Raw genomic sequence first — 12,631 nt, forward strand, 5'->3', positions numbered from 1 at the left:
TCCCTTGGGTTGTCTGTTTTCTTTCTTTTCTTTTACGATTCACGCACGATTCACGTGCCGCCGGGTGCAACTTTGTCCTATACGAGAGGGGAATCCCTGGGACCCTGTCGTGTGGGTGAACCCTGCCCAGCCCCCTCCGTGACGCGATGCGCTCCCCGCTCCCGTCGCGGTCCCGTTCCTCCCCTGTGTCCCTGATCGTCCTTACAAGATCCTGCTCGCGCAGGTGGGGACCCTGTCCTTCTCCCACCCCTTGTTTGGTGTGTCCGTTTTATTTATTTGTTTATACACGATTCACGCGACAGGCGAGGCGCGGGCGACGGCTTCCTCAGAAGCCGTGTGAAAAGAAACTTTATGCATACCCGTTGGTTGTCTCTATTTTTGCAAAATCCTGCAAAGGTGGGGACGTGTCTGTCCTCGACCCAGCCCTAGCTTGGGATGTCCGTTTTATTTATTTATTTATTTATTGTCTCCTTGTCCTGCTCGTGCAGGTGTGGTCTGTGGACCCCTGTCCTCCTCCCCCATCCCTCGTTTCCAACGTTTGGGTTTGTCTGTCTTCTTTCTTTCTTTCTTTCTTTGTGTCGTTTCTTTCTTTCTTTCTGGCAGCCCAGCTGGCTTAATCTCGTGTGAGTTAGCGTGTCTCTCTGTGTGTCGCTCCACGAGCGTGCCGTCGCATCTCCTGTCATCCACAGCCTCCATCCAGCGACCAGCGTCAAGAAAGTAGGGTTTTCAAAATCTCTCCCACACAGCGCGCCACCAAAATAGGCAATGACCGCGCCGGTGTCCAGTCGCAGTCCGAGCCTGACTTTCCTCAGATATCACAGATGCACGTGTACATACCAACAAAAACAACAACACTTATCCTCTCTCTCTCTCTCTCTCACTCAAAATTATGCTATAATACCAAAAGCGCAAAGGAGAATCGCGGTGGTTACGACAGTGCTCTCTACTTTTCGAAGGCTTTGTTTACACTGGATGCTTGGGAAGGTACTCGGCCTCGACGGCGGCATATTGCATTGGTGAGGCGATTCTATACGACACGATCTGACACGGGGCGATGACCGATCATGTGAGGCCACCCAAGTTTTGACGCCCGATAAAAGCCGATGCATGGATCGCGAAATTGTTATTTTATCGCTCCAAATCTGTTCGCGCGCGCGCAGACAGGGTTGCAAGATGAGCGAATGGCGAGGATCACGTGTCACACCACACACACATAATACACACACACACACACACACACACACACACACACACACACACACACACACACACACACACACACACACACACACACACACACACACACACACACACGAGGTTCACGCCGCGCACAGAAATTATCTCCGTCCGTCCGGGCTGGTATCGAGACTTCCGTACGAGAGATACTGGAGCGCGCCCCCGTGCCCCGAGATACCTGGGCGGTACTTGGGCGGGTTCGCGGGTTGCGGGAAAAAGAAAGGAGTAGTCGCCCCTTACCCATACTTGCGGGTGCGACCGCCGCTACCTGTGTACTTGAGACGAGTTGCAACATACTGCCATATGTGCGTCTCAACTCCCCATACCAGCCAGATACCCAGCATACGTCTTAGCTATGCGTCTACGAGGTATCTTTAAGTACCAGCGTTTGCCCACCTGGCGCAACAGCAGGAGATTTACCTGCCTGCCCCGACGATGGAAATAGATACCCCGATACGTTCATACCTCGCCCATACCTTACTTGGGTCTTGCTCTTGGCCCTGCCCGTCCGCTGAGTGAGTGAGTGAGCGCTCTGCTCCCGGCTTGCGCCAGCGTTACATGTAGAGCCTAGAGGAGGTGTCGCGCTTAGAGGCGGTGTCGCGCTAGCCTTCCGTGGGACTCGTGGCGTTTCCTTCTGTTCCAATGTATGTATGTTTCTTGGATCTTCTGTGAATGTTCACAGCAAACTCACGCAGCTTTTAGCGCAAGGTGCCTCTCCGCTGCGCCTGTGCGCCGCCACGCGTAGGGTGCTCGCGCCGGCGCCAGGCGCGCGATGATCACGTTTGGCACGAAGAAAACGGGCAAAGGGCCCTTCATCAGCAAGGTCCGCCGGTGGGTAGAGGAGGCGCTGCCGCCCGAGCACCGCGAGACGATGGTGATGGTGAACGAGCTGCAGTGCTTCGAGCCCGGGTGCGCCCCGCTCGAGACCGTGGTGACGCTGCTCGAGGAGAACAACCCAATCATGTTCAAGCTCTTTAAGCCGATAACAGAGGTGGGTCAGGAGGAGGTGATCGTGGAGCTGCGGCGGCGGCTGAGCGGCGGCGCTCTGGTGCAGCACGTGAATGGGGAGTCAGCGCCGCCGGCAGCAGCTCATGCAGCCGCCGCCGCCGATGTCTCAATATGCGAACCTGCCTTATCGTGAGGCCGCGCACAAATACTTGTAATGTTGTGCTGCGCGACGGATGGATGGGTCCTAGTACTGACGCCGGCCGTCGTCCATCCCGCGTGCTGCGCTCGAGAGCCCTAGCTGTCCATCCCGTACGTTGGTTCAGGTTATGATACACAGCGACCGGCAAAACGATCGTCACACACATCAGACTCGGACATACGCGCGCGGGCACCGCGGTCCGCGCGCGGCGCGCGCGTGAGCGTTCGCCGCGCCGCGCCCGGGGGCGCGGGCGCGCCCCGTGCGCGCGGCCTGCCGACCTCGCGCTCGGGATGGTGGTACGTGCCGCTCCGCTCACACACTGAGTGCACACACCGTTTCAGCTCACGCGACGACGAGAGATTAGCACTCTCGCCCCTGAGTGTCCGAGCCGCGGCTGCAAAGAAAGAGAGCTGTCGGGTGAGTGTGCGTGTCGCGTGTGCGGAAGTGCGTCGAGTAGCGGCGCCCCGCGTCCCTCGGCGCGCACTCACATGACGACCCACCGGTGGGGCAGCACCATCTCCGCGTGGACGACAAAGTACGAGTCGCCCTCGGCGAGGTTGTACGGGTTGGCCTGGGGGCGAGGCGGGCAGGGTGGGGGGGGGGGGGGGGGGGGAATGAAACCGCCAACCCCACCCAAAAATTGCCAAGGGAGGAGGCGGGCGGCAGGGAGGCGGGAGGGGAGGGGCGGGGGTGGCGCTGCGCGCGAGAGAGATGGGAGGGGCGAGAGAGATGGGAGGGGCGAGAGAGATGGGTGGGGCGAGAGAGATGGGAGGGGCGAGAGAGATGGGTGGGGCGAGAGAGATGGGAGGGGCGAGAGAGATGGGAGGGGCGAGAGAGATGGGTGGGGCGAGAGAGATGGGAGGGGCGGCGCCTCGGTCGAGCCTCGCCCGCCCTCGCCGGGGCCGACGGTGGTCGGGCCGTCCACCGCCACGACGCGGCCGACCACGCAGCGGAGGGCGGCGAGGGGAACCTCCTCCTCCTCGCACCACCGGCGGAGCGACTGCGTCGACTCGCGGGACAGCCAGTGCGTGGGCAGCCCCGACGGCAGCGCTGGCAGCATGAGCGCCCCAAACGAGACGCCAGCCGCCGGGGCGTGGCGCGGCGGCTGCGCCGCAAAGAGCAGCCGCGCGTTCGCGTCTGCCGAGAGGTATGAGAGGCGGCGGCCCGCGAGCGCGACCGCGGCGCGGTGCGCCTCCCTCTCCGTCGCCATCACGTGGCCGAGCCGTGCGTTTGCGTGCGCCGCCTGCCGCGCCGACGAGACGAGCCGCTCCGCCGCACCCTTTGCCGCCGCGTAGAGCTGCTCCGTCGCGGCTGTCGTCGGCAGCGCGAGCGGGGGGGCGGTCGGCGGCGACTTGCGGCTGCTGCGGGAGGGCGAGGGCTCGCCGCCGCCGCTCGCGCCGGCGGGCGAAGGCGCGGCGGGCGCGGGCGCGGGCGGGCTCGCGGCCGGCTCGGAGGGCGCGGCGGCCTCTTCGGAGGGGGCGGGGGGGGGCGCGGCGGAGGAGGGGACTCCGGCGGCGGGGGAGCGGCTTCCGGAAGCCGAGTCTGCGCGCGCCCCTTCGGAGGAGGATCGGCCCGGAGACGCGAGCGCGTGCTGCGACGCCTCCGATCCGCCTCCGCCTCCGCCTCCGCCTCCTCCTCCTCCCGACGAGTGGCGGCTGCTCACGCGGCCGGGCGGAGGGAGGCACGACATCGCCACCCGCACGGCGGAGGAGAGGGTGCAGTGCGCCTGCCACACCGCCTCGTGCGACGCCTCGAGCTCCTCGAGCTCGGAGGAGAGCACCCGCCGGCACGCCAGCTGCGCCGTCGGGGGGTCCTCCGCCACGCCGCCGCCGCTCACCGTGAGGGCGAGGGTCACCGGCGTGCCTCCGTCTGAGAGTTGCTCGCTCGCCTCCGCGTCCGAGGCGGCGGCGGCGGAGGCGGCATCGCCCGCCGCCGCCTCGCGGCTGCCCGCGGCGGCGGCGAGCGCGGAGCGCGCCTCTGCGAGCTGCTCCTCGAGCTTGGCTGCGCGGCGGCGCTCCGCAGAGAGCGACGCCTCCGCCTTGTCGCACCGCCGGCGAAGGGACGCGGCGACGCTCTCCTGCGCGGTGACGCGCCGCTGCAGCTGCGAGGCGGCGGCAATCGGCAGCCCCTCCATCGGAGTGCCGAGCGCCTCGAGCGCAGCGCCCAGCTCGGAGAGCTCGCCGCTGACGCCGCCGGTCAGGGCGCCGCCGCCGTCGCCGCCGTCCACGTCGAGGGCGGCGGCCGCGTAGGCGACGTCGCGCTCGCCGCTGACGTCCCTGTTGTAGAAGCGGCCGGACAGGTCGAGCGCCGCGAGCGGCGTCGACGCGAGCGCGGGGAAGGCGCCTTGCCCGTCGGCGCGGGCCCGCCTCCTCCGCCCGGCGCGGTTGAGAGCGGACTGCGCCGAGAGGGAGCGCTGGATCGGCAGGCGCCCCTCGTCGCGCGCGCGGCTCGCACCCTCGTCCGAGGTCGACCGCGCGATCCCCTCGGGCGCCGCCTCCGCAGCCGCCCCCTCCTCGCCGCCGCTGCCGGACGCGCGGGCCTCAGGCGAGGCTCCCTCGGCGCCGTCATCGGCGAGCGCCAGCTGCTGCGCCGCGAGAGCGCGAGCCGACGCCACGGCGGCGGCGGCGACCGACGCCACCGCAATCGAGCCGGCGGCGGGCTCGGGGCAGACTGCAGGAGGGCTGCGCTCGAGAGACGCGTCCGGCGAAGGCGCAGCGTCGGCGATCGCGCTTGTCGAGGGCCTGGGCGGGCTGGCCGTCCCCGGTGGCGGAGGCCCCACGGGAGGGATATCCGTCGGAGGGAGCCGCGCGAGCGAGGCGCCCGCGGGGGACGCCGCCGACCCGCCCGCTGCCCCTTGCGGCGCCGGCCCGGCCCCGAGGCTGCTGCTCGCTCCGCCGCACGCCGCCCCGGGCGAGACCGCCCCCTCCGCCTCCGCGCCGCCCTCGCCTTGCGCCGCTGGGACAGACGGCGGGTGGGCGTGGCCGGCGTCCGCCGCGGGCGCCTCCACAACGACCGCCTCGGAGCCAGCCAGTGCCTCGGAGCTGCCCGCGCGTACTCCGCTCGGCGCGGCGGCGGCGCTGCCTCCTTCCAACGGAGGGGCCGGCGGGGGCGTGGGGGAGGAGGAGGTTGCGGCGGACGCGAGGGAGGATACGAGGGGCACACTCTCCCGCACGCCGGCATGCCCCTGCGCGCACGCGGGAGGGCGTGTGAGGCGGGATCGAGGCGCGGGGGGGGCGCCTCTCCCTCTCGACGCGCGCCGTCGCAGAGGCGGAGCCGGCCGGCTGCTGCGAGGGGAAGAGCGCCGAGGCGGGCGGGCCGGCGCCGGCGGCGCGCTCCGCGCCGTGCGGCGCCTCCGCGTCTCGCGGCAGGTCGATGGCTTGCGAGAGGGCGAGGATGGTCGAGTCGGCGAAGTCGCCGTCCACGCCCGCGCCAGGCACCTCTCTCGAGTTGACCTCGATGTAGGCGGGCCGCGCGTGCAGCAGGGCGGAGAAGGCACGCAGGTTGCGAGGCAGCAGCGAGCCATGCTCGGACATGAAGGCGTCGCGCCGCGCTACCTCGCTCTCGCGCGCGGCGGCGAGCGCCTGGGGGCACCGCACACGCGCAGTGGGGGGGGGGGGGGGGGGTCCGGCGGTGGGAAACAGGCGGGGGAAGTGGGCGGGGCCCGGCGGGCGGCGCGGGCGGCGCGGGCGGCGCGGGCGGCGCGCCTCGGCCGACTCGCGGGCGGACGTGGCGTAGGCGTGGTTGAAATTTCGGCGGTGCGCCACCTCGCGCAAGCACGCCTCGTACGTGATGGGCAGCCGGCGCCTGCTCGCAAGGGTAGAGGGGCGTGAGCGGTGGCGCCCGTGGCCTCTGCAACCGACAGGTCCGTCCCGCGCATGAGCAGCAGCTGGTCGCAGTACACACGCACGCGGGCGAGGAGCGAGGTGTACAGGTGCAACTTGTTGCGCAGCTCGGCGATCTGCGACTGGAGCGCCGAGATCGCGCGCAGCCGCTGGAAGACCTTGGTGTGCATCGCCCCGCGCGTCGCCCCGGCCTCCTCCTGCGCCCCGCGCAGCGACGCGTCCAGCGATCGCATCTGCGGCAGCAGCACCTGAAGGTGCCTCTCGTGCAGCGTCTCGAGCGCGGCGCACTCCTCGAGCAGCTTGGCCGCCGAGGGGCGAACCAGCGAGCCGCGAAGCGACGGCGTCGCGCTCCCGGCCGCCTCGCCGCCGCCTTCGCCGCCGACCCCCTCCTCGCCGCCCGCCGCAACGCCGGCAGCCGCCTCGCCGCCCGCCGCCGGGCGAGCGGGGGAGGGGGCACGGCCCGCGTCGGGCGGTGCGCCGCTCGCGCCGTCAGTGGCCCCGGCGGGCGTGGCCGGTCCCGCCGCAGCGAAGGAGCCGACCGCGGTGGAGGAGCCGGCCATGCTGCGCGAGGCTGGCGGGAGCGGGGACCCTGCGGGGAGAGGGGACCCGTCCGGCGCAACCTGCGTCTGCTCGTCGACGAGGCGGGAGACGCGAAGTGCGTCGCGGCTGAGCTCGGTGAGGACGGAGTCGCCTGTACAGTCACAGTGACGCGGTCTCATCATCACGTCGTCGCGGCGAGGCGCGGCGAGGACGGAGCCACCCTGCTGCAGCAGCGTGGAGGTGGTGCGCAGCCGCAGCTCCGCCGAGGAGGGCGGCGCGTGCGTCTCGGGCGCCTCCTCCTCGAGGGCGATCCCCGCCTGCAGCTCACGCCAGAGTCTCATCTTGTGACCCCCTCCTCCTGCTTTCATCGCCCCCTCGCCTGCAACTCGGACCACTGGAGCGCAAACCCATATCTCCCCCATATCTCCCCATATCTCCCCTCGCCTGCAACTCGGACCACTGGAGCGCAAACTGAGCCGCCTTGGCGGTGAGGTGGTCGGCGTTGTGCTGGCACTCGGAGAGCCACGAGCGGAGCCGCTCCTCGCCGCAGCAGTGCAGCAGGCTCACACCCGCCCCCCACCCCTCCAGCTCCGCGATCGCGTCGTCGAGCGGCGCGCCCCGCAGGGCGGCGAGGTCGGCGTCGAACGACGCGACGAGCTGCTGCTGCAGCGCCGTCGTCTCCTCATACGAGGCCTGGAACTGGGCGTAGCGCTCGCTCAGCTTGGAGGCGAAGCCGCGCAGGTTGAGCACCGCGCAGCCGAGCGCCATCCCCTGCAGCTCCCGTCCGTCCAGCGCCTCGCGCGCCGCGCGCAGCCGCGCCGCGCCGCTGTCGTGCAGCGCCTGCGCCTGCAGCCGGTGGAGCGCAAAGTGGCGCTCGTAGTCGACGAGCGCGCGGACGAGCGGAGAGGCTAGATCGGCCGGCCGGCGCGGCACCAGCTCCTCGGGCAGGCCCTCCGGGACGAGCGCCTCGGCCGGAGCCAGACCGGGCGGGTCGGGCAGCGGCGCGGAGCGGTTGAGCGAGCGGCGGTTGAAGAGGAAGACCGGGCGGGAGCGGGCGCCGCTTGAGGCCGGCAGGCCGTACTCGCCGAGCGAAGCGTCGTTCTCCAGCCGCTCCCCCTCGAGCAGCAGGATCTGGCAGCCGACGTCCAGGCCGGTTACCTCGGAGAGGACCGTCTTGAGACCGATGACAGAGTCGGCGGCGGCCACCTCGAGGGTGTGGCCGCAGCCCGTCTCGGCTTGAGCCACGAGTACTTCGCCGCCGTCCATGTGTGGAGCCTCGCTGGCTGGGTGGAACAATGTGCGGTGGTTGCCCCTCTTGGTGTCCTGGCTTTAGGCGGTCAGGGCGCGCCCAAAGAATTTTTGGCGGCCCACGCTAGCACCACACTCCTCTCTTTGCAAAATCCTGCAAAGGTGGGGACGTGTCTGTCCTCGACCCAGCCCTAGCTTGGGATGTCCGTTGTATTTATTTATTTATTTATTACACTCCTCTCCTTAAAATCCCTGTGTGGTGGCGGCGTGTCCTACCTATCCCTCGTTTGGGTTTTCTGTTTTCGTGCTCTTAATCTCTCGTGCCTCTTCCCGACGTTCCCTCGGCGGCCGATGCCACCGGCGTCAGACACTCTCTGACACACAGTTCATTTATTCGTCAGAGCGGACACTCGACACGGACACAGCCCACGTGCAGAGTGTGGGTGTGCTCCCCATTCAGGGCGGCGCGACAACCTGCAGCTGCCCCGAGAAAAAAGATAACGGCCGGGAGACAGCGCATTGTTTGTGAATCCCTGGGCGAGGGTGGTGCACACAGCAAAACTACGAGCAAGAGGTAACGATCGGACCTACGAGCTCGAGGGCTCGTACCGAGCCCCGTTACCCTGCTCGTGTTTTGCTGTGTGGTCCCTGTCAAGACTTCTCCTCCCCACACGCCTCTCAACTCTTTCCGTATGAGCGGCGCGGCGCGGGCTGCGCACCAGAGCGCTCCTCGCTGCTTGCAATGAGATCGCGCACCCGTGGGACTGCGCCGGTTTGCCTCGCCCAGAGCTCGTCCGTCTCGCGGGCCACGCGGCGAGCTGCTTCGACGCCGGCGTCGACGGGCTCGGCCATTGTCAATGCTCGCTGGCTGCTTCGATCAGTTTCGTCATGATCCGCGATCGCGATGCTCTCTTGAAGCTGCGTGTGCCGGAGGTGCGCCGGCGCCCGCCTACGGGGCGTGTGGCGAGCGAGACTCGCTCGTCAACCTCTGGCCTCAATGTCACACCCCTCTGTCTCGCGGTCGCGGAGAGGGTAGGGCCGCCTGCGCCAGCAGAGGAGGCCTGCCCAAAGGCCCACGCCCAGCAGCCCAGCAGCGACTCCTGTGGCGGCACCCGCCAAGCCGTACGACCAAATCTGCGCCGCCGGGCCCATTGCGCCTCGACCCGCCAGCTGCCAGAGCCGGAGCCTACAGCGGAGGAGACGGCACGGCGTCGAGACGAGAGGGCTCGAGGGGCTCTAGGGAGCCCACGCCCGGACGCAGACCCTTTGACGATGGCTTCAGAGGCGTCCAGCGGCGGCAGCTGCGGCGGCTCGTCTGGAGGGTGCCAAGGAGGGGACGGCAGCGGGGCGGGAAGGGCGGGAGGCGACCTATGCGGGAGCGGCGGTGGCGGCGACGGTGGCGGCGGCGGCGACGGTGGCGGCGGCGGCGACGGTGGCGGCGGCGGCACCGCCGCCGCCGGAGGTGGGTGACTCGGCGGCAGTGGAGGCGAGGTGGGAGGGGGCGACCGGGGCGTCGGGGGAGGCGAGGTGGGAGGGGGCGACCGGGGCGTCGGGGGAGGCGAGGCTGGCGAGGGCGGGGGAGGCGAGGGCCACGGAATGCCCGGGGGCGGGGGAGGAGCCGGTGGCGACAGTGGCGACGGGGGTGGTGGAGGAGGAGAAGGAGAGGGTGGCTGGGGCGAGGGGCTCGTGGGGAGAGGTGGCGGCGGCGGAGGGTACGGAGGGGAAGTGATGATGACGCAGCCAACATCGCCCGGCAGTCGGCATGGCGCGGCAATCAGCCTGATCCGCGGCGCACAGCAGACGTCGACCCAGGCTTGCGGCCACCCGCGAGGGCTGCAGCGGGTGCTGTCGCAGAGCACGCACTTCGAGCTGCAGCAGGCGCCGCCGTCGGCCGATGCGACGCCGCACGCGCACGAGTGCGCGAGGGGGGCTTGGCTGGCGGCGCACGTCTCGCGCGTGGCGGGCTGCTCTCCCGGCAGAGAGGCGAGCGCTTGCCGCGCACGGAGGATGCCGTCGAGCGGCGCGCTCGGCGGCAGGCGCGGCGGAGACGACGGCTGCGTCGGAGGGCTGGGAGGCTCGGGCGAGAGGGGCGGGGGCGATGGTGGGGCGGGCGGCGTCGGCGGCGTCGGAGGCGATTGAGGCGAGGGGGGCGAGGGGGGCGACGGCGGTGGAGGAGGTAGGAGCGGCTGCGGATCGAGTGGCGGTCGTGGCGGTGCTGGCGGCGGTGCTGGCGGCGACGGCGGGGCGCGACCGGGTGGGAAGGGCGGGAGTGGCGGCGGCGGACATGGGGTTGGGCTGCTGGAGACGAAGGGTGGCGGTGGTGGCCGGCGCAGCAGAGCCGAGCCTGGAGGGGGCGGTGGAGGAGCGGCAACGGCTTGGGCAACAGAGGCCTGAGGGTAGGTCGCCTGAGGGAGGGGGTTGTAGCGCGGCGGAGGCTGGACTGGAGGTCGAGGGCGCGGCGGCGGCGGCGGCAGCGGCGACGGCGGCAGCGGCGGTGGCGGCAGCGGCAGCGGCGGCAGCGGCGGCCACAGCGGGGGATGAAGAGGGGCTTGCGGAGGCGCGTGAGTCCGCACAGGCCACGGCAGCGTGGAGGAGCCCGGAAGGACGGCGGCGAGGCGCACGGTGGGAGGCGGCGGCGGTGGTCGTTCCGATGCACAGCACAGATCACCGCCGTAGCCCGCCCCGTTGTCAAAGCACGACCTCTGACAGAACTTCTGCATGGCCCACTCCGCATCCCACTTGCAGAGCTTGATGTACGCGTAGGGAAAACTGTGGCACGTTAAGGAGTTGGTCGCCATCCACTTGTTCCGCTCGTCCGCACACTCTGTGCACGGCAGCAGCGGCGGCAGCGGCGGCCACAGCGGGGGATGAAGAGGGGCTTGCGGAGGCGCGTGAGTCCGCACAGGCCACGGCAGCGTGGAGGAGCCCGGAAGGACGGCGGCGAGGCGCACGGTGGGAGGCGGCGGCGGTGGTCGTTCCGATGCACAGCACAGATCACCGCCGTAGCCCGCCCCGTTGTCAAAGCACGACCTCTGACAGAACTTCTGCATGGCCCACTCCGCATCCCACTTGCAGAGCTTGATGTACGCGTAGGGAAAACTGTGGCACGTTAAGGAGTTGGTCGCCATCCACTTGTTCCGCTCGTCCGCACACTCTGTGCACGGCAGCAGCGGCGGCAGTGACGGTGGTGGCGGCGTGGGGGGCGGCAAATTCGGCGGCGGCGACGGTGGCGGTGGTGGCGGCGTGGGTGGCGGCAAATTCGGCGGCGACGGTGGCGGTGGTGGCGGCGTGGGGGGCGGCAAATTCGGCGGCGGCGACGGTGGCGGCAGCAAATGTGGCGGACGGGGCCTCGCCTGGCCGGTGAGTCCCGTCGTGACGGGTCCCGGCAGCCACCACGGCGTTGCAGAGAGGGCGCTGGGTGGCGGCGGAGGCGGGATAGCCCACGGCAGCTGTGGAGGTGGCGGGCTCGACGGCGTTGGTGGGCCGGGAGCTTGCGCCAAGCCCGGGCCGAAGGACAGGCTCATTGACGATGGGCCGATGTAGCTGGAAGAAGAACCCGGCTTTAGGCGGCAAGACACTCCGCTCATAGGGAGGGTCCGGACGACGGGCGACTTGAAGAGCCTGCACTCCTTTTCCCAACCGACCGGGATGCTGAATCCGGTGGCGTGGCAGAAGCTGTCGGCCACGCACGCGTCCTGGCAACTGAGCTCGCTCAAGCCGAGAAGCAGGTCGTTGGCCGGCGTGTTTAGGGCAGCGTCCCGACACGCACCGTGCGCGTTGCCCGCGAGCGGCCAGAGTGTCGAGGACATGACACAACATGTACGTGTTAGGACGGTTTTTCCATGGCATTCCCCTTCCATGCGCCGTTCACACCTGTTATGAGAAGAAAATACTTCTGTGCCGCTGTGCGCTGCTCCGTGAGAGGTTGAGGTGCGAGCCCTGGAGGCCCTGGGGATGGGGGGAGAGTTCACAGATAGGTTGGTAAGATACAACGCTGGAGCAGAAGCTGCAAGTGAAGTCGCACGCGCAAAAGAGGCAAACAGGCAAAAAGGGCGATGTTGGCGACACAGTGCGCACGTCCCGCTACCTCGGTCGCTCGGTGCAGCGCATCATTGTGTCCACGCCGAGAGGGGGGAAGCATGTCTGTGTGTGAGAGCAACGGCGTTTTGCTTTGCACGCCGATTTCGCGCACAATCGGCGTTTTTGCTTTGCACGCCCGACGGGGGCTAAGCGAGGGTTTGTGTATGTGCTGGTGTACAGTGTCGTGTCCACTAGCTCCGAGTAGAGGGGGCGTCCTGCAGATAATGGGGAAACCCGGTACATGGAGCCAACCATCGGAGGCCCGTGTTTTTACTTTATGGCCTCTTCCCTGCGAACGCGCACCCCCCAGGGCTAGGGCTCTCTAGCCCGCAACCCGAGGCCAATCGTCCGGCCCGCTGGGTGCGCTTCTTAGCTCCACGGCCCTGGGCGTGCGGTTGATGACCGCACTCCAAGACCAAGTGCTCCAAAAGCCTCTCCCACACCACGATTCGAGCGAAAGAATTGTACAAGGAAATGCTCTCTCACAACACTAGGCACGGGACTGGCGCGCACTGGAAAGAATTTCGTTTAGTGATGA

General features: G+C 68.8%; 3 protein-coding genes across 3 annotated transcripts; 1 reads left to right on the forward strand and 2 right to left on the reverse strand.

Annotated features, from left to right (window-relative positions):
- Positions 1-1,932: 1,932 nt before the first annotated feature.
- Positions 1,933-2,526, forward strand: EMIHUDRAFT_432353 (hypothetical protein). Its single transcript, XM_005770650.1, has one exon. It carries the CDS (start codon positions 2,009-2,011, stop codon positions 2,375-2,377), a length of 369 nt encoding a protein of 122 aa, XP_005770707.1. The 5' UTR covers positions 1,933-2,008; the 3' UTR covers positions 2,378-2,526.
- A 341-nt stretch (positions 2,527-2,867) lies between these two features.
- On the reverse strand, positions 2,868-8,031 carry EMIHUDRAFT_448004 (hypothetical protein; the record flags this gene model as incomplete). Its single annotated transcript, XM_005770651.1, has 14 exons — positions 2,868-2,930; positions 3,309-3,680; positions 4,080-4,266; positions 4,432-4,532; positions 4,611-5,124; positions 5,350-5,467; positions 5,546-5,567; positions 5,821-5,964; positions 6,148-6,187; positions 6,244-6,515; positions 6,846-6,916; positions 6,986-7,101; positions 7,217-7,485; positions 7,699-8,031. 14 exons carry the CDS (start codon positions 8,029-8,031, stop codon positions 2,868-2,870), a joined length of 2,622 nt encoding a protein of 873 aa, XP_005770708.1.
- Positions 8,032-8,691: 660 nt separating this feature from the next.
- On the reverse strand, positions 8,692-11,822 carry EMIHUDRAFT_96041 (hypothetical protein; the record flags this gene model as incomplete). The annotated part of the gene is made up of 5 exons (XM_005770652.1): positions 8,692-8,962; positions 9,020-9,199; positions 9,277-9,328; positions 10,682-10,837; positions 11,012-11,822. The coding sequence occupies 5 exons, from the start codon at positions 11,820-11,822 to the stop codon at positions 8,692-8,694; spliced, it is 1,470 nt and encodes a 489-aa protein (XP_005770709.1).
- Between the last annotated feature and the right edge of the window lie 809 nt (positions 11,823-12,631).

Source organism: Emiliania huxleyi, assembly GCF_000372725.1.
Source record: "Emiliania huxleyi CCMP1516 unplaced genomic scaffold EMIHUscaffold_4, whole genome shotgun sequence".
Classification (NCBI taxonomy): Eukaryota; Haptophyta; order Isochrysidales; family Noelaerhabdaceae; genus Emiliania; species Emiliania huxleyi.